Genomic DNA, 19,747 nt, shown 5'->3' on the forward strand with positions numbered 1-19,747 from the left:
AATGCAGCAAGAGAAAGTCCATTATTACAAACCAGGACATCATAGGACTGTCTCTGCATTTTTAACTGATTTTAAGTCAATTTTATAAAATGTAGCTTGAATTCCTTTCATTCTGGTGTTTACAGAACTTCAAATGTTCATTAATTAATGAGCATCATATATAATGTTTAATGCAGTGCCGTTCCCACTATCTATAAACTGCACAGTCCTTACTGCAGTGAAAACACTGACACCTTTAATAATTCTGATGTAACAGAAATGGAGACTTTTTAATTAACTTTTCAAATTGACAGGATTATCTAAGGACTTTCAATTCAAATTTCTTGACTTTATTTTTCTCTGAGGAATCAATATGCCATTTGTCTTAGCTGTTGTTCAAAATGGGAAAGACTAGAACATATTTACATGAGTCAGATGTGTTTTGCTCTTCATAAACCAGGTAATTGCTACTAGAAAATTGCTACTCTCATGTGCTTGCTCATATCCACAGTCAGAGTATTAGCGAGAAAGCCTAAAACAAGTGGAGCAATAACAAACAAGGGCCCACGGTGCCACAACACCGTGTCAGGACAAAGAGGGGAAGACAAATCTGCAGATCTCACTGTTAGATCATTGTATGTTTGACTCACTAAATCTTCAAAACAACGATTAGATGAGATCAACATGCTGGTGTCACACTGAGGTAGTGATCCCCAACAAAATGAGGTGCCTTTGGTATACAGAACAGGCCACAGGACTGTGTCGATTTCAACCAACTAAACATGAAAACACTTTGCTTTACTTTTGTGAAGCAATAAAGCAGGAGTGTTGTTTCCTGTTTGTTCAACTAGAGGACTCCCACAAAAAAACCCAAAAAAAACACACATATTCTACTGCTTGTCATCAGTTTAAGGATGTTTGCTGTAATAAGAAGATAATCACATCTTTGGAAACGTGATTCGTATAAACCTCTAGGCTCTTTTTACTATTTTCCAAACAAGCAAATAGGACTTCTGTTGCTCTTATGGCAGTATTATTCTATAAAGCTCTGAGTTCGTTTGCACAAAAACTGTATCTGGTGTGATTGTTATCAGCAAAAGTTATGTCTGTGGGACAAAAAAATGCACCTTTCTGAATGCAACTTGTTTGAATTAAAACAATTGTAATATTAGCAGCATTCATACTGTAAACAATTTTTCTGTGTAGGTCTAGGTTTAAAGAAATTGACACACAGACATTTGGACCACTCTTCCTGCTGAGTGTGGATTCAAGCAAATGGGGAACTATCTGTGTAGAAGAGAGGGAACAGACACTTCCTGTCCTATTATCACAAACATAAGCATGTGGCGTTTTCTTAAGGCTGTTGGGACTTGAACTTAGGTTGTGTGGTTTTGTCAGACTAAAATTCATGTTTTGGTAATAAAGGCTTTCATGTTTGGTGTGAAACAGATTATACTCATGTGAAGAATCACCTCGTACCCACTGTCAAGTGATTCTATGGGCTTCTCTTTTCAAGTGGGGAACCTTATCAGAGTGCACTGCATCAAAAAGTCCAGAACCTTCAACATAATAATCCAGTGGCTGCTACCAAGCGGTAAATTAGTTGAATTGCTGTGTTTATCTACTGTACCATGTTATTTAAAAACAAAACAAACAAACTGCACATTAAACTTTTTTTTATCAGGCAAATAAGTATGGAGGGACTGTATGAGTTTCATTATGTTGGACATAAAAAAAAACACATTCAGAAACATTACCTTAGTGTTTTCTCATTTCCACTCAGCTGCTGGAATCGCATGTGCAGGTTTTTAATCTGCTCGGTTGAAACTGAAGAAACAAAGACTTTTATCATTAACATGTAAGCCCGTATTCTCCCCCCATTTACTCACAGTTCAAAGAATCCAGGAGCTAAAAATGGATTTAAACCTTGATAAACAAGAGTGCATTTGCACTTAAAGGGTTCCATCCTGATGCGCGTTTTTGCTGCCTAAAATATACTGCTCAAAAAAATAAAGGGAACATTTCACTTTAATTTTGTGTGTGGCTCCAAATCCAGGCCTCCATTGGTTAATAAATTTGATTTCCATTGATGATTTTTGTGTGATTTTGTTGTCGGCACATTCAACAAAGAATGACTATAGCTGTAATCTTTATGAAGACAAAGGCATTAAACAGTCCAAAGTCTCCTTCAGATAGTTGGGCTCAGTCTAGGGTGGATGCGCTCAAAGTACATGTTTGCACATGTGAAGGTATCCCACTAATGTCATACACTTCCTCAGGTATCCTCAGTTCTATCTGCTGTGCTTCATTTCTGAATGTGAAACATGTTTAGGCTGGGGCAAGACGCATCTGAATACGAAGGAGCAAGAAAGTTTAACTGCAAACATAAAAAAGCAAATAGCAAACTGCAGTTTGCTCACCTAAAGCAGAGGCTGTTGAAACCCAGCAGCGTCCCATCAGGAGGTGCGAGGGCTGCTTTGGCTTTAAAACTAAATGAATGCGCCAGCTTCTTCAAGCTTAACTTTAACATCTACACATGATGTTACATTTCTGAATATGCTCGAAAACATAACATGGATCATTAAAAAGAGCATTTCTCGCGTCTCACACCAGCGTATTTCCCACTGTGGCGTTGTCAAACACCACTATAACCACCAAAATAAACAGATGTCTTGTTTTTCTTATACTTACATCCAGTTTTCCCCACCATGTTCTCGTATTGGTACTCGGAGTGTGTTTGCGTGGCTCCCATCTCTCCGGCTGTCTGAGCGGTGCGTCGAGGCGCACGGTCTACTTGGACTGGCTAAAACTTTGACACACTGTTGCAGTTTTATCTGACTTCAGTGGGCAGGACATTGCTCGTGTGTTCTGCTGCCTCCACGTGGAGAGTTTTTGCATTTTTCGAAAAGAAAGTAATTTACAGCTTAAAAATCAATTCTTACATCGCATTCGCATAATAAAGATCCGCAAACATCCACCAAACAAGTGTTACTCTCTCAATCTGAACGCTTACTGTTTTATGCCAGTTAGGATTACCAAGATTATTTGGTTCTATTTTGTGGAATGCATTTCCTCATACAGAATGACACCCCCGGCCCGCATGCTGCCACTACTGTACTTTAAAGTTGGAATACCGCAGGTTTTCACTGGGAGTAATGCCAGCTCTTCTAATGCCCTGGTTTCTTTTTGATATATTTTTCTGCCTTAGGCAAATTTCCTGTAAACTCATGTGTTGTGCGAAAATCTGTTCCCTCCCGTGTCGGGAGCGCGCACTACAGCCACAGAGGGAGTTCCGATCATTTCTTGGTAAAACGACTCACATAATCGCGGAAATGTTGTAGCTCTCAGTTTCATCGACAAAACAACAAAACTTTGAAATAAATAAACAAATAAACATGGTCTTGTAAGAATTATTTCTTACACAGTTTTGTGTTGTTTTTTTTAATCGCCAAGATAATCATTCTTTTTAAAATATTCCTCTACGATTCTGATATGCATGAGAACTTGGTTCCCCTCTTTTCAAAGGGGAAAAACAAATGCTTTTAGAAACATCAGAGAGGAACACAATACTTCAGCCTGAAGCTCACGCATTGCAATGTAATGTTTCCCCACGGGACCAGAATAAATCAAGCATGTTGAGATTTAGGTTGCTCAATCCTACCGTCACACACCTTGAGAATTTGAAAATATTTTCCCTTTATTTGCCCAAGTCATGGGGGTGAGGGATACCAAATTATTTCAGTAGTTTGAATTATTCGATTGTCCTTCCGTAACCCGAGAACTAATAATTCTTTCAAAAACTCCTTAACTGTGTTTATTCCTCTTATCATAAACAGTAAATACTGTGGATTTGGAAACCTTTGCACTTTATTTGCCAAAGTTATGCGGGGGGAACCAAACATTTAAGCTGTCCCAGCTGGTATTCATGGTGATATTTTGTTGATGTCACAAAGCAGCACGTTTTAGGTCAGAGGTGCTCATGTCCAGTTGAGAGCTTCCATCCTGCAGCTTTCAGATGCTTCCCTGCTCTAACACACCTGAATCAAACGAATGGTTCGTTACCAGGCCTGTTCAGAGCTGATCCCAGACTATTGGAGTAAAAATGCATCTAAAAGTTGCAGGACGGTAGCTCTCCAGGACTGGACTTGATCACCCTGGTTTTAGGCGTTTCTGTGCCTTCATTAAATTCAGACATTGTGAAAATGACAAGCTTGCAAAGCTGGACATTCCTAAATTGTTGAAAGACATTTATTATGGAATTTAACAGGAATAATCTTGGCAATCCAGACCTAAAACACTCTTTACTCTCATTTAATGTCAGATTTGTGTTTCTTAATAGAGTTGAAAATCTGTTTTCCACTATAGACTCTGTGTGAGACATTCGGTTTCAGTTCCCACCTTCTGGCCTCTGTCTTGCCTTTACCTTGGGCTGGCTTTGCATATGTTCCCACAATAAAGTAATAAATGCTTTATTTATTTTAGAGAAAACAACAACAGAGAAACTTGAAACACTTTATTCTTTTGTAGTTTTCGCCAAGCTTAGACTCATTGCTATTTCAAGTTGTCGCCATCTTGGCATTCCATGACAGACATCCTGAGTCTTGGCATCGTACATATTTCACATGTAAATATACAGAATAAAAGGTAAATGTAGGAATGTGAAAGTGGAACTTTCATAAGTGCATGATACTCTGTAAAATCATGAGTCAAAACTATTTTTTTTTCAGTTCTCTGGTGTGGCACTGGGTTTATATTCTGCAGACTGGTGCTGGATGCAGGGACATGTGGGAACAGAAGCATTCTTTGAATTTGGGCAGGAGGGATTTACAGCACCTGGATAAACATCCTGATTTTTCTAGTCCACTTAGCTGCTTACTTGAAGTTTCTTTTTTTTTCCTTTTATTTTTGGGTTGTATTTTATCAGATTTTTTTAAAATCAAACTGAGCTTTTTTTTGACTGGATTAAAAATAAATGAATATGTGTTACATCATGTAGAAATAGTATTTGTATCCAGTGATCCAAACTTTGTTTTTACAGCAGATAAATGGTTGTATTTGAACATGTCTCAAAGCAGCAACAGTAACCATCTTTCCTTCTTTAAAAGACAAAAAAAGTCCTAGTCTCCGAGTGCAATAAAGGAACAGCTAAGATGATTGTAAGTTGAGTAGGAGGGGAACAGGTATTTGTTAACCCTGGTCAGCAGGACCACTTGCTACATCGACTTGAACTGGTGCCTCATTTGGTCAGAGGCAGAAGCCTCATTTCGGCTCACAGATCCAGGAGTCATTCTGTGGTAGAGCTCTTGAACTGTGCCCAGGGTTTCCCTCATGTCCTCAGGGTATCGTGTCTGCAGTTCTTCATTGGCAACGTAGTGGGTTTCGGCAAACTCTGAGAAGTAGCGGCCCACCTCCGGGTGCCCAATCTCAAGAGGGGCAGAGTGGGGCTCCAGGTTCTCTGAGGAACACCAATGAACACACGTCACTGCAATGCTACTTTGGTTAAATACACAATTTAGGGGTATTTTTAGGCAATTCTGCTCTGATACAAAGAGGAACAAGCAACAGAGTTTTACGAAATCAAAAGAAGGTTGTGGCTTTGAGAAACATGGCCTGTAGGAAATGCTGATGTGTTGAAGATTGAACAGATAAGTTCAAACAATGAAAGTCATGCAGATGCAAGCTGGGAGATTTCACTATTGGGGAAGTAAGTTCAACCCTGGCAAAATAAAACATAAGCTTTGGAGTAACATTTACAGTTCTGCATATAGAGGTGCAGATAATATTGTTGACGCCCTCTAGTACAGCTGTGATATGAACCTTTAAATAAATTCGCCATCAATTACAGAAGCACAATATCACACTTTTAAAAAACTCCTGTCTTTAAGGTGAGCAATTTATTCGTAGGATAAAAAACAATCTCCTGTTACTTTTTCCACATCCAACTCAACTGTCTAAAGATGTGCACAAAGTCCAATTGATTTTGAAGGAAGTAAAAACAAGCTAATATGTCCCAATAGGGAAAGCAGTATCTTCTGTTCTATTTTTGAATGCAGAGCAGCAGGTCAGGTTTGGGTGTGGCTCCTGCAGGTTATGTGAGCACAGCTGATTCCACTCATCATGATCACAGCACACTGCTGGGAAAGAGCAGTGTGAGGGCCATCCGAGGTGTTAGTAAAGTTTTCCAGCCTAGCTATAGTTTTTTTTTTTCATGTTAGTGAGAAGGAAAGTGTTTTATGGCTACTCTTTTTGAATAGTAGTAGTAAACCTATGTGATATGGTTTGGAAGTCTTGATTTTGATCCTTGTTTCTTGATTTTAAGAATTATTATGCGTTTTTTTTCTTTATTTAAAAATAATTACATTTTCCTTTTACAAAATGCCTCCTGTGACGTATAGTGGAGGATGAGTTTGTGGGGTACAAGCTCCCACCTGGAGGAGTTCTCTAGGGGGAATGGTCAGAGATCATTTCTCTCTGTATGCTTTAACCTTGTGGGATATTACAGAACACAATAACCTCTGACCTTACCTATATTTCAATTTCTCCTTGAGGAATACTTCACTTTTTTAAAAATACATTTGATATCCTGCACGCCTACAATCTGTGGTTCATCAGGAGATGCCCCCTGCTGGTGGATATGAGGCGTACCCTGAGCTGCGTAACGGCACGTCCCGTCTTGTACCAGCACGTTGTAGAACGGCTGGTTAGCTCCACTGGACAACTGGTGGACCCTCATGGTGTTGATCCACTCCTGGCTCATGGTGCATTTAGGATCCCAGCCGTAAATCACACAGTTATACCCCGACCTGGGAGAATTTCAGTAAACGATGTTTTACAATTTGAGGTAATTTGCCCTTTTGTCTGCGTTGCGTTTTACAGGAACTTACCGCTTGTGTTTCATAATAAGGCCGACTGAATACTGGACCTCCAGGTGTTCGGGAGCGCTCCGCCGCTTCACCTCAGGAGTGATGGGATGCTTCTTGTGTTGGATGTGCTCCAGTGTGTGCTGCACCAGGTAGCCCACAGCTCCATGCTGGGAAGGATCCAAAGCCTGGATATGCTGCAGGATGTCCAACACCTTTGAGCAAGGTGAAGGGAAATATGTGTGAAGAGCAGCTAAATATTAAAATACCACACAATAGCAATACAGGAAAGTTTTATTTAGATTGGTGTTCTTGTCATTTTATTCCAGCTTAAGATATAAAACAGTTATTCAAAATTATAAGGAAATAATAATGAAAGATCTGGTTTGTATTTGAAAACATTTTTGCTCAAGTCTGACCTTTTCTGGCCAGATTCCAAGGTGGAAGTAGAGGCGCGCCTGCAGCAGCAAATACTGAACGTTATCTGGATTGATGGTGAGGTAGAGATCCAGCGAATCCCTCAGCAGCTGGTAAGATTTCTCATTTCCTTCGCTGATGGAAAACACACACCGCAGATGATGCAACTTAAACTGAAAATATGGTTTATATAAAGCAGGCACAGGATGGATTGTAACATCTTATTCAATTTTAAGCACTCCAAGACTATGACTGACTGACAACAACAGAGGCCTGCAGAAGACAGTAACAGGAGCTGAGAAGGTCATAAGTAATCAATCAGTTGATTAGCATAGAATTTAAAGATCAAGATGTCTGCACCTGCAAAATAATCTTGCACCAGACACCCTTCACCTAATAACATGAATGGTTCCTCTTACCCTCTTTTGCCGATGTTGAGCAGGTTCCCCACCATCCTGAGCAGCACCTCTGTGGTGCTAATGGCACTGTAGTAGTCTGCCGTCACCTGGTGGCCAATGAGGTACTCGCATTCCTTCGCCGTCAGCTGCTTGCCTTTCCCAAAGGCATCGATGTAGACAAAGTCGTAGATATCCTCACTCCTGCATATGGAATGTTTTGTTAACATTTATTTAATAGGCTCAGAAAATGTACTGCGAGTTGTGCGATTATATTCAAGCATGCACTTTGCATTTATTATTAAAAAAAATCACTTGATGAGACAATTGAAATTTCTTGCAAAATTTTAGAGTGAGAACAAGAAAAGCTCTGATTTAATTACAATAAATATTAAGAAATGCTTCATGATGCAAATATAAAAGATTTTGATGTATTAAGTTGATCATATTCAAATATTAATTAATTAAAAAATAGTCAAAGCAGCACTGATTTTTAACTCAACTCTGTCATGTCCTTTGGTTGCAAAAGCCTCGTTTCAATCTAATTAACTTTGACTTATAATCACACTGCCAAGAAACGAGCAAAAGCAGAATTCAGAAATGTACAGTCATTTAGATAAAACATAGTTATTCGTTAATAAGCTACAGATTAAATAAACTGCACTGCCACATGACAGAAATTACACCACAATATCTACATAAGATTGCATGATTGTATATAAAAAATAAATAAAAGTGGAAATCGAGAGACAAAACATGATCAGTGATTTTAGGCTACTGTGGTGATCTGTGTAACCAAGAAATATGTAAATATTCTAATTTCAAGCCATACCCTCTTGGTCTCTGGCACCAGCGCAACAGGAAGTGGTTGGGAAAGTTGACGGGCTCCAGCTGAACGCCCAGCTTCCGGGCGAGCGTCATGTAAAGGACAGAGAGGCTTATGGGTATACCTGTCCGCCGAAGTAGCACCTGGGTGAATAAGGAGCACAGTGAAAATATTTCAGAACAACACATGAGAAAACGTTGTCAGCTGGTGCCTACCTGATGGATGTAGGAGTTGAGCGGGTTGTAGTAGTCACACTCGTTGCCTTTGTACTGAAGCTGTTCGTACAAAACGGCGTTCAGGGCCCACAGCACCTGCCTCTGGAGCTCAAAGTCCTCCGTCATAACGTCACCTTCACACAGGTTAGTTGTTTCAAACAGAGCTCAGCTATTCAGGCTCTATATTTCTACTCACAATATATTTTAAAAGAAACAATAGTGGGTGAAAAACAAAAATTATTATTTTTGAATTTTTTTTTTTTCTAAAACACCTACTGTTAGTGACCCGAAGGCTGGGATGAGAAGGGTTCTTGATTCTCAGCATCTTCTTTGCTTTTTCTGCCACATCGTCCATTTGTTGTGAAATGGACTCCAGTGTGACATCAGCCAGTGGGTTGCAGTACTGATCCACCAGCACAGCGCCTAGCAAAGCAAATACAACCCAGAAAAGACATGAATGAGGAAAACAAGCTATTTTAAATTAAGGCGAGGGAGGAGAAAACCCAAAACAACAATTTCTAAGCTCTAAATAAATAATCAATAAATTGTATAACTAACTGAAAACGTATGTATTATAAGCATCTTCCATTTTTTGGATGTTCATTCAGGGACTGATCCACAGCATCATAAGTCCTCCACTGTACCCAACAGCAGGCATGAGGTACATTTCTACATATTAATCTTATACTGGACCAACCTGGAGATTTTATATCTTAAGTTAATCCTTGTCTCAGATGCCCAATGTAGATTGTTAAAGTCGCTCTAAGCGTCATAGTCCTCCACACTTTTAGTGAAAGTGGCTAACTCACTCACTCACTCACTCACTCACTCACTCACTCACTCACTCACTCACTCACTCACTCAATAACAAAACCTTGAGGTTGTGAAAAAGATACACCTGTAATCAATCTCTGGTGTTCTATGAAGTAGTTACAATAATTTCACTTTCCATTTAGAAAATGCTACAAAACAAAACCTGACTTGCTGATATGTTGCAACCTTCACAATGAATGATATTAATAAGGAGATGGCCAGCACTGATGGTTACCTTCCAGAGCTGACTGCTGCTCTGCGGGCTGCCCTAAGAAGGTCTTCAGGCTCCTCAGGATGTTCTGCTGCCTCAGGAAGTAAAGGATTTTCTTTGCATAGTATTTTAGGGTCAAGCTTTTCCTGGAAGAGTGGAGAGACATGAACATTTGCATCATAGATGAGTGACGCAACAGAGTTTTTGTAATCACAAAGAATTTTCTGAATCAACATCCAAGCTCCAGCTGATGGTCAAAATCTTCTGTTTGTGGAGTGTTTTGGTTTGGTTTTGACTTTGTGCACAGTATTACTCTCACCTCTTGTCTGAGTTGAGTATGAAGAGGAGCTCGTCTTCACAGAAGTGCTCTGGCATCCCGAGTGACTCGATCTCTGCAAAGCTGTCTCCAAGCACCTGGCCAACACATGGCTGAGTGACAAGGACTCTGGATTAGTTTGCAACCCAGCGGATTCACATTATTGCACAAACATGCACCCACATAATTAGGCATGAGCCAGTATGCAATTCTCAAAATAATATTTAGGAAAACTCCACAGATTCACTGTAGCATGGTAATTACTATGAACTTAACTACAATTTAGAGCGTAGCTTATCTCCTTTTTTTTAAATGGAAAAGTGAATATGATTCATATTGCAGGAAAATTAATCTCACCATAACCATGTTTCTGTATTATTTATTTTCACGGATACAATTAATAAAATAAACACCAGCTATTTGTAGATGTAGTTTTCATGTGCTTATTGCACAACATAACTTTTTGTAGATAATAATAGAAAGTAACTTACATTTTTCTCATAGGAAAAAAATAGCCTCATCATTTTCAATAAGAAAAAAAACAATTTCATGAGTTAAGTAAACATATAGGCCTTTAAATGGCTAACCCCCCCTGAAGATAAAATACTTGATAGAAACATCCAGGTTGAACGTGGTTTAAAAGATTTACATTTTTATTGTACAGAAAATGTCAGTACATGATATTTTAACTTTCTGGGCTTTTAATGGAGTTTTTTTTTTGGCATCGGGGAGAAATAAATTAGGACGTTAAAATACCTATACGGTTGTAAAAAAAAAAAAAAAAGAAAGACATTCAGCAGCAGGTAGGGGAGGGGCCACACTGTGCAATTCTATGCAGATGGAGAAATTTCAGTAGTTGATTTTAAGCCATAGGAACAGTACCACAAGACTTTTTTCTTAGTAGTATTGAAACTTTTTAAGACCTTGGCATATAAGTAACCAGTTCATGCCTCTATCCAGGTTACAGCATTGATTCTACATTACGACAGATATTTTCTTGCCTAATGATATTACTTCATAAGAAGGTGATTACTTACAACTTCTGTGAAGAATCGCTTTGAGATGGATTCCACTGTCCTTCGTATCTGTATTCCAACTCTATGCCGGGTTATGTATTCCCTAAGCCAGTCACAGCTTTCATTTTGACGATAAAACCTCTGCAGTCTTGGCCATCTGTCGGTGTAAGGAGTACATTTTGTAATTTCAGAATGACTTAGGTATTTTTTATTTTTTTTGGGAGAAGGTTAAATCAGGCTCCAAAACCTTTAATCACCCTGCTGCAGTAGATGTATCACTTACAGAAAGAATCAGCTAGTCTGATTCTGTCAGACTAGCTGAAGTACTACATACAGGATTCAAGGTCAAACAAATTCATTTTAAGGGACTCTGCAAAAAGCAGGATGTACGTTTTACCAATGATAAATTTTAAAACCTATTTTTCTTACGAACTTCATAGATGTCCACGGTCATATTGCTTAGCACCGGTGAGATAAGGACAAATTTGGTGCATCAGCAGAATGACAGATTCCTGTGAGTTCGCAGTAAACGAGCCAACCTTCAAAGCGAAAAGGAGGGTTTCATGACCCTAAAGTTCTGGATAACATTAGGATTGTTTTCTAAAGATAAAGACGAAATGTTACAATAATCTGCATAAAGAGAAGCTAAAAATATTTGCAGCACCTGATTTTGTATTGGTGTTCCCAGACCTTTCCCCTTCCATGGCAGACGTCGTGCAGCCGTTTGCAGCAGCATGACACGTTACAAACGTCGACATGTTTGAGGACAGGGAAGCACAGAATATGCTCAAGCAACTCGGTCGGCAGGTCGGTCAGTTTTTTGGCTTGGGACTCGTGAATGATCCCGTTCAAACTCAGCTGCTCCGCTCTGGCTACAGACGTCGCCATTTTTACTGTTTACCCCGATTACCTCATTGCTGTAGCCCCGCCTCTTTATGGCGCAGGGGGCCTGGCTAAGGGTGGGGCATGTTGCGTGTACTGCATTATGATTGGCAGATCGGTCCGAAAGGAAAGGGCGAGGGAAGAGATGCTGCCTTCAAAGTCCTCCTGAAATGTACACATATTTCTATGGATTTGTGGGCATAATTTCAAACTGAAGAGTGGACATATTGTACAATTAACTTATTTTGAAATAATATGTGAACGTGTAATTTTCTTTCAAGAAAAACAGCTGTTCTTAACGTTTTTTACAGAACATGACAAAATGAAAAGGAAAATCTTACCTTTGCCTTATTTTAGTTACACAACTATGACTACCAGATTTACTTTACTCAAATACACAACAGAAAAAAAATAATTCTAGATATGGTATTTCAGTAGCAGAATAACAACATAATTCAGTGTCCAGCATCCCAAAATGACTTCTATCTAATGTTCTAAGCAGTAAGTACTACTTTATAGACTGTACGCGAATGCACCACTGCATTTTAAAGACATCGCTAACAGGTTGCTAACCGCAGTTAGCTGTTGTTTTCATTCCAAGTTTTTTTTTTTTTTTTTTTTTTTTTTTTTACAGGAAAGTACTGGATAAAATAATTTCACGAATTTACATGGTTTTAGAGGAACTTTTATACGGGAAACTGTATTTTGACGTCTCGATTTAAGAACGACGTCAACTTTAGTTAGCTAACTTCTGACTTTTAACCAACTATTGTTAGCAGCCAGCTTTACTATGCTGTAATTATCTGCTTTTGTTAAACCTTATCTGTGGACCTTTTTGTAGTAATAGGAGATATGAATATTCAATACAGAGGAGTCTGATAAATCAGTAACATGTCGCTGAAAGACAAGTGATTCTTGATTAGTCTTGTTTACAAATATTATTAGTATCAGCTGAAAAGTCACATGCATGTTGTGTTTACCTGTGGATAACTACAGTGCTAACTAAATTCTCGTATTTCCGAACCATGCGATGAGCTAATTTAGAGAAGAATGTCTTAATAGCTTTTTTTTTCTTTTTAGTTTGTAAGGAATGACTAAAGTATCATTGGTTTATTGAATAGAATAGGAGCGTTTATTTACGAGTCGCCATGGCAAGTGCCTTAGCAGCAAAAATGGGATTCAACTCTTTGATTAGAAAACAAGCAAAATACTTTAAAGTAAAGATATGCACCATGGAGTCAGACATGGAGTTCAAGTGCGAGGTGAGTTTGAACAGTCTTTCATTTCCTTATTATGAGTAATGTTATAAACATTCAAGCACGACGTTACTGTTCTTCTGCTCACTAATTTCAAATTGTAATGCAACTACAAAAATGTGAGGCTCATAAGCGAGTAAAATTATGTTTTTCTGAAATTCCCATGAAACCAACATATTTCACTTTCTGAACGCTAGATGGCAGCATATGTCAATATAGGGAAAAGGATGTGACGCCCACGCGGTTATTTAAACATAAGTTTTAAGAGACTGCTGTGTTTACCGCAGCCCAATTAAATACTTTTTAGTCAGTAGTTGAAATCAGTGCTGACCCTGATTCCGTGATTTATATGTTTCCCCCTTTCATAGTGGACTGTTTCTCCTAGTTTGCCGTTTTTGTTTTTTCGGAAATGAAAGGCATCAAAATTACTTGCAAGCACTATATTTAAAAGGGAGGAACCGTTTATGGGTAGCAGCTGCTTTTTTGGTAATTATACACACCAGCATAATGTTAGTTACAGGTTTCTATTTTCTTACATGGGACTCACGATTATCTCACTTATTGGTTAAGTAAGTATTATGTGTCTGTAATAAACAAAATCCCTTATTCTAGATTTACTTTTTTACTATCCCAGTTTCATCCTTGCTACGTGACAGGCTCAATATTTATATTTGTTTTCATGTTTTTGCATGGTTTGTTTATATCAACTTCAACTATATTTGGTATTGTTTGTCCATTGTGTTGATTAATCTAAACTGACAAAAATTAGGAAAACATTTTCAGCCCACTTATTGTACTTATACACTCATTTAATAAGAGCGTGGGAAAGTCCTTGTGTGTCTCACTGGGTGGGATTTTACAAAGCCCTGCAAAACCCAAGGAATCTTTGATTTTATGACATTTTACTCTTCTCCAACTTAAAATAATTTGAATAGGAAGTTGTATGTTAAATACAGCATGTTGAAGAGATTTTAAATGTATTTAATTTTTATGATATTTACTTCTTTGTCAGAGAAGAAATATTGTTTGATTGAAAGAATAGAACAAAAAAATATATATCTTTAACTTTTAGATGAAGTGGAAAGGAAAAGACCTTTTTGACTTGGTGTGCCGGACTTTGGGACTGAGAGAAACCTGGTTCTTTGGGCTCCAGTACAACATAAAGGACACAGAGGCTTGGCTGAAGATGGAAAGGAAGGTTGATGTGCCACTTTTTTTTTTTGTTTTCTTAAAATACTTGTTCATTGTCTACTGTAATTATTTTATCAATTATGTAGTATTGTTGATGTCTTTGATTTATGCGTACAGGTTTTAGACCACGAGGTCTCAAAAGAAGAACCAATCACCTTCCACTTCCTGGCCAAGTTTTACCCAGAAAATGCCGAGGAGGAGCTTGTGCAAGATATCACTCAGCGTCTCTTCTTTCTACAGGTGAGCCAATTGTCAGTTGTATTTTTTCATATTCTATTCTATTCTGCTTATACAATTTTAACTGAAATAACAATTGTGCAATTCAGTTTTTCTGATTAGTTTTAGGAATTCTTACAGTTAGACATAAAAGCAGGAGTTAAGTAGAGATTTGAAGCTACAGATGTTACCAGCTAATCTAACTCAAGATTACTTAATAGCCGTTTGGATAGTGGACACGATTTTAAATTGTTTTTGGTGCTCCCGCAAAATCTGGAAAACAGGAAACACAATCTGATCCTTTTTCAGGTGTGTAAAAATGATTATGCGAACTCTATGTTCGTTAATGTTTTGTAGAACATGACAACTAATAAATCCAACTAGGTGAAGGTTGTGTATTTAAATGCCCAGAACATCATAAAAATGTCTTGCTAATGAGTCTGCAAAAGTTCAGAATTTTAAAAAAGCTAAAACCTGGAGAAATATTTATTTTCTTCTATAAAGGTGCTTTGAGGTGAAGCATTCATGAAAGCAGGCACAAACAGCAAGGAAAGTAAAATCTATGCTTTTGAACAAGTGTGACACTTAAGGAAGAGAACTCTCAGCCTCTTGAGGTGAAATAAAGTCCATGTATTTGAGATGATTTAGTTCATTTTTAACTCAAGTTCTTTTCGTGCATCTCTAGCTTCCATCTGTTGTGTCCCAATGCCTACAGGGGGCACACGTCTACAGTTTTTTTCTGAAAGATGTTCGTCTGGACCACCTTTTCCATCGTCCTGCTCTGATCGTGTGCAGCCATGTGAAATCAGGGAACAGCATATCGCTGCTGCCCTTTACATCCAGTAATACTTCCCCTGGGGCATTCCTACAGAGCTTGCCCTATCACTTTTAGCCAGAGATGAGATTTGGTGTTTTGCTATCGTCATCCAGGGCTACCTGTTAGTCATTTATCAACTACCGATTAGGCTTTAAAGTAAATCGAGTAAATGATTTATCATCTTATCGATTAAGCAGTTAATCGATTAATTTTGAGTATTTTTGTTTTTGGAAAATCTGAACTTTTTCATCAATGGACTCCGTGGGTTTTCAGAATTCAGAGACCCACCCTCTTGTTTGACAAGTATGTTTTACATTTTCTTTTTATTTTGACTTTGAATATAGGTCAAATCTACAATGAAATAGGTCAGACTAAGATTATTTTTTTTTGTAAAAAAAAAAAAAAAGAAGTCATAATGTTACAAAAATAGTCACAATAAAATTAGAATGAAGTAATATAGCAATAAAGTTTAAGTGATACAAGATTAAAGTCGTAATATTAGGAGAATGAAGTAGAAATTTTATGAAATTTCAAAACTGTCATGATCTGTGTTTCTGTGTAGTTATAGTAAGGTTTTTCTGTGTTCAGTTTCTGTCTCTGTGTCTTCCCCTGCTGATTGATCCCAGCTGTGGCTCGTTCCTTGATCACCCTCCCTGTGTATTTAAACCCACCTGTTGTCTTGTCTGTGGTTGGGTCCTTATTGTATGTAGCTTGTCGTCAGTAGTTCTCAGTCGAACTGTATAGTCCTGAGGCTGCTTTGCTCCATGTTCAGTCTTTGTGTCAGTTGCTTTTGGTATTTAGCTGTGTGCTTTTGTCTCTGCTGTGCTGCCTGATCTGGACTGTTTTTGAGCCACTTTCATCATTAAATTCATCATCATCTTCATCAGTACCTGGGTCTCTGCGTTCATTCTCACCACCGCAAACCGCCACCTCATGACAAAAACACGTAAAATGACAAAAAATTGGTAATCCAAGCTTTTTTCTCATTAAAATGACATGTTTTCTTGTAATTTTAAAATGTTGTTCAGGCAAAATTACGTCTTTGTTCTGCTAACTTTGTGACTATATTCTCATAATTAAACAAAACCTCTCATAGCATGGCCCCAATTATATGTCGTACAACTCACAGAAGGGATGATTGAATTAAAAATCACTTTTTGAAAATATTTCCTGTCATTTGTAACTTTTTCTTTTTTTTTCTTTTTTCAAAGAAAGCAAGAATTTTTTTTCTCAAAATTGGATCTGGTATAAAAAAATAAATAAATTTGACTCTGTTATTGATATAATCCTAATGTAATCTTAGAAATTGTCAGTTGTGCTAGTTTATTTATGTTGCACTTGTATTCTTTGGCATATACTTTAAATGTTTGTCTATACTCTTCATTTAAATCTGCTTGAGTCAATTTATCGAGAAAAGCCTAACAGCCCGATTACTCAGTTAAGGCAACACACAGCCACGAGTAAGAAGAATATAAATGCGTAGTGCATCACACTGCCTGCCTGCTTATTTCTTTGCTCTCATTAATTCCAGTAATGTCAGGAGGCGGCCCCCGTTCAGATAATGTCACAGGCGTGACAGCTGGATTAGTGCTTATCAGAAATGATCACCGATCCAGATACGTACACACTCGCGCTCACACTCCGCAGATTTCGAGCCCTTACAACACCAACAGACACATGCACATCTCCGTCCCAACAGGCTGGGATGATAACGTGCTCTCATTTGTAAAGGGAATGGCATCCTCAGCACTTAGTGCTGGTTATGATTAAGGCTGTCACCTTTGGCTCCGCACCTTTTGTGACTTCAAAACAAGAAGAGACAGCTTGACTGGCTCTGTAAACGACGAGGTCTGAAGCATGAAATTGCCCGCTTATATAACCGCTGCTACAGCGTGTTTGCCCCATCTAACCTTAAAATCTGCTTTTGTGATGTATATGTGGTTACGCAACTTCGGTTTGTGAATCAATTAGTTTGAGTGATGATGGAGTTTAAGAATGAAACGCCTGGTGGGAAGCTCTGCTTTCATCTTGGTTGGAGTGAATTCAAGCCTGTTAAAAACAATGTTATTACTGTGAGCCCTGAGAGTTTAATCACCACTTTAAACTTGGATGAGTCTTTTCTTGTTATATGAAGTGAAGATTTAATTTGACTTTTTTTGTATTTTAGAATAAAACAAAGAACTCGGCATCAGCTGCTGTACAGATGTAGAAAGAACAACCAGCTCTATTGATTCGAATCAAGCTGCTGATTCTGCAGTTAGTACTGTAAACAAAAGACATCAGTTTGTACTGTGTTATTAATTTAAGTAAGAACAAAAACATTATGGACTTTGCTTAACCCTTTATTTAGGGCTCTATCCATGTTCTTTAGAGACAAAAAAGCTTTCATAGAGTCCCATCGGATTACTGTGTATCATAATGCATCACAATTTTCACCAATGTTTTTAAAAATGACTTTATAAATTTGTACTCCCTTAACTGCATAATTTTGATTAAAGCTGATTTTCTTTATGTTCCTATTTATTTGTTACTTATTCATATTGGATTTTTTTTAACGTGGAGTATTTATCTAAGCCTTGGAGCATCAGAAATTTACACTAAAATCTATTCTCATCCATCTTTTCTCCAAAATATCTCCAAATCTACATCTGGGTTGGATATACTTCAGCTTATCCAACCCAGAAGCAGATGTTTTATGGTCTCCATAGACTCTCTGAGTTGAATCTCTAGAGATCCAGCTTGGTGTAAGTTTTTCACTTCTTTATGTTTAAGCACTAAGCTATCACAACTTTGAGCAAACTTTGAAAGGACCAGGGAAAAAAAACCTTTACTCTTTATTTACAACACTGAAGCAAAACTACAGCAGCTAACACGTAAGCACATATTTGATCTCCTTTCTGAATACCATACCATACCATACCAACTTTATTTATAAAGCACTTTAAAACAACCACAGCTGATACAAAATGCTGTACATCAAAACACAACATAACAATAAAAAAAATAACTTACAGTTTAAAAACAAAAACATACAATTTAAAACTAGATCCCGCTGGAGTTGAAAGCCAAGTAAAATAGACGAACTTTAAAAGTGGACAGTGAAGAAAATAGACAAATATTTCTTTTCCCTACAAACCAGTTATTAGTTTTAATATAAGATTCAGCCATATACTATAGATTCAGTCTGAAAGTGCTTCAATGTGATGGATACATAATAAAAAATTACTTCCTTCATAGTTGACAGTTTTTATCATGACAAAACCTGTCACTTCTGCTGTAGTTTAATGTAAGAGAAGGCAGGGGAAATGTAATATTATTGCACCATTGATGCACAGTAACTCAAAGTGTTTGTAAAAACAAAGGAGCAGAGATTGAAATGAAACTCAAGATGCATCACAACTTTTTTTTTCTCACTAAATGTAATTTCCTTATCTGTCAGTGTAGAGTCAAAAACTCAGCAGCCAAAGTGTTGTTTTTCCCATTGCTTATCTCTGGGGCAGTACTTTCTTTTTATTGCATGAGTCAGATTAAATCATGTCGATTGTACGTCCCTCATGTCTTTTGCTGTTCTTATTGAAGCGACAAAAGAACCAATCTTCAGGAAATAGGGGAGAGCAGCCATCCTGATTTAAAGTCAAAATTATTTCCTGAAAAATAAATTCACGACAATCTCTTTTTTTTTCTTCTCTGATCTTAGAAATTAATTGTTATATCTGAACATAATGTCTTTATGAAAAGATGGGATTCATATCAACAGCTTCAGCATTCAAGTAATAAAAGCTTGAAAAATGTTGAAATTTCTGTTCAGGTAAAGAAGAAGATCCTTGAAGAAGAAATCCACTGTCCTCCAGAGGCCTCTGTGTTGCTGGCATCCTATGCAGTCCATGCCAAGGTCAGTCTTCTTCTTTGCAACCTGTAAGGAGAGTAAACTTTCCTCTTGAGGCACAGATTCTTGACAAGTAAACATCTCACCTGCATCAGATGTGCTACATACCTTGATGCCACAGATTCATTTTCCGACTGTTGACTGAAAGCACTATCAAAATTAAAGTTACATTGTAAAAATGTTTTATACTTTTAAGTCTTCCTCAAAAAGTAAATCTTCCATATGTGGTTATGATTCTGTATTTTTTAGCCACGTTCTAGGACTTAACACATGTAACCAACACACAACAGTTATTTTTCTTTTCATTGAAATTGCATTACAGCTAAAAGTTAAGCAACATTTTAAAGCCACACAATATAAACACACTTCAGGTCATTACCTCTTACTTTACTCCACTTATAAGAAAGCTCTACTATTCCCTTGAGATTTAACTCTCAACAAATTAAACAAG

At 37.7% G+C, this 19,747-nt stretch overlaps 3 protein-coding genes across 3 annotated transcripts in view; 1 reads left to right on the forward strand and 2 right to left on the reverse strand.

Annotated features, from left to right (window-relative positions):
• Positions 1–2,991, reverse strand: part of tesca (tescalcin a) — an 8,671-nt gene extending 5,680 nt beyond the window's left edge. The window contains exons 1-2 of the mRNA XM_014985688.2: positions 2,671–2,991; positions 1,737–1,806 (exon numbers count right to left, since the gene is read on the reverse strand). Of these exons, the coding sequence (XP_014841174.2) occupies positions 1,737–1,806; positions 2,671–2,731 (131 nt within the window). The 5' untranslated portion in view covers positions 2,732–2,991. The remainder of the gene's footprint in view (positions 1–1,736; positions 1,807–2,670) is intronic.
• Positions 2,992–4,477: 1,486 nt separating this feature from the next.
• Positions 4,478–11,970, reverse strand: fbxo21 (F-box protein 21). The gene is made up of 12 exons (XM_014985692.2): positions 11,713–11,970; positions 11,070–11,205; positions 10,036–10,145; positions 9,741–9,862; positions 8,969–9,115; positions 8,693–8,826; positions 8,484–8,620; positions 7,676–7,855; positions 7,259–7,391; positions 6,864–7,054; positions 6,625–6,782; positions 4,478–5,434 (listed from the first exon to the last, which is right to left on the reverse strand). The coding sequence occupies exons 1-12, from the start codon at positions 11,934–11,936 to the stop codon at positions 5,193–5,195; spliced, it is 1,914 nt and encodes a 637-aa protein (XP_014841178.1). The 5' UTR covers positions 11,937–11,970; the 3' UTR covers positions 4,478–5,192.
• A 420-nt stretch (positions 11,971–12,390) lies between these two features.
• Positions 12,391–19,747, forward strand: part of nf2a (NF2, moesin-ezrin-radixin like (MERLIN) tumor suppressor a) — a 30,820-nt gene continuing 23,463 nt past the window's right edge. Inside the window, exons 1-4 of the mRNA XM_014985694.2 lie at positions 12,391–13,192; positions 14,259–14,384; positions 14,495–14,617; positions 19,219–19,302. Coding sequence (XP_014841180.2) covers positions 13,079–13,192; positions 14,259–14,384; positions 14,495–14,617; positions 19,219–19,302 — 447 coding nt within the window. The 5' untranslated portion in view covers positions 12,391–13,078. The remainder of the gene's footprint in view (positions 13,193–14,258; positions 14,385–14,494; positions 14,618–19,218; positions 19,303–19,747) is intronic.

This window comes from Poecilia mexicana, unplaced genomic scaffold (assembly GCF_051168715.1).
Source record: "Poecilia mexicana isolate PSO_F unplaced genomic scaffold, ASM5116871v1 scaffold_9, whole genome shotgun sequence".
NCBI classification, from domain to species: domain Eukaryota; kingdom Metazoa; phylum Chordata; class Actinopteri; order Cyprinodontiformes; family Poeciliidae; genus Poecilia; species Poecilia mexicana.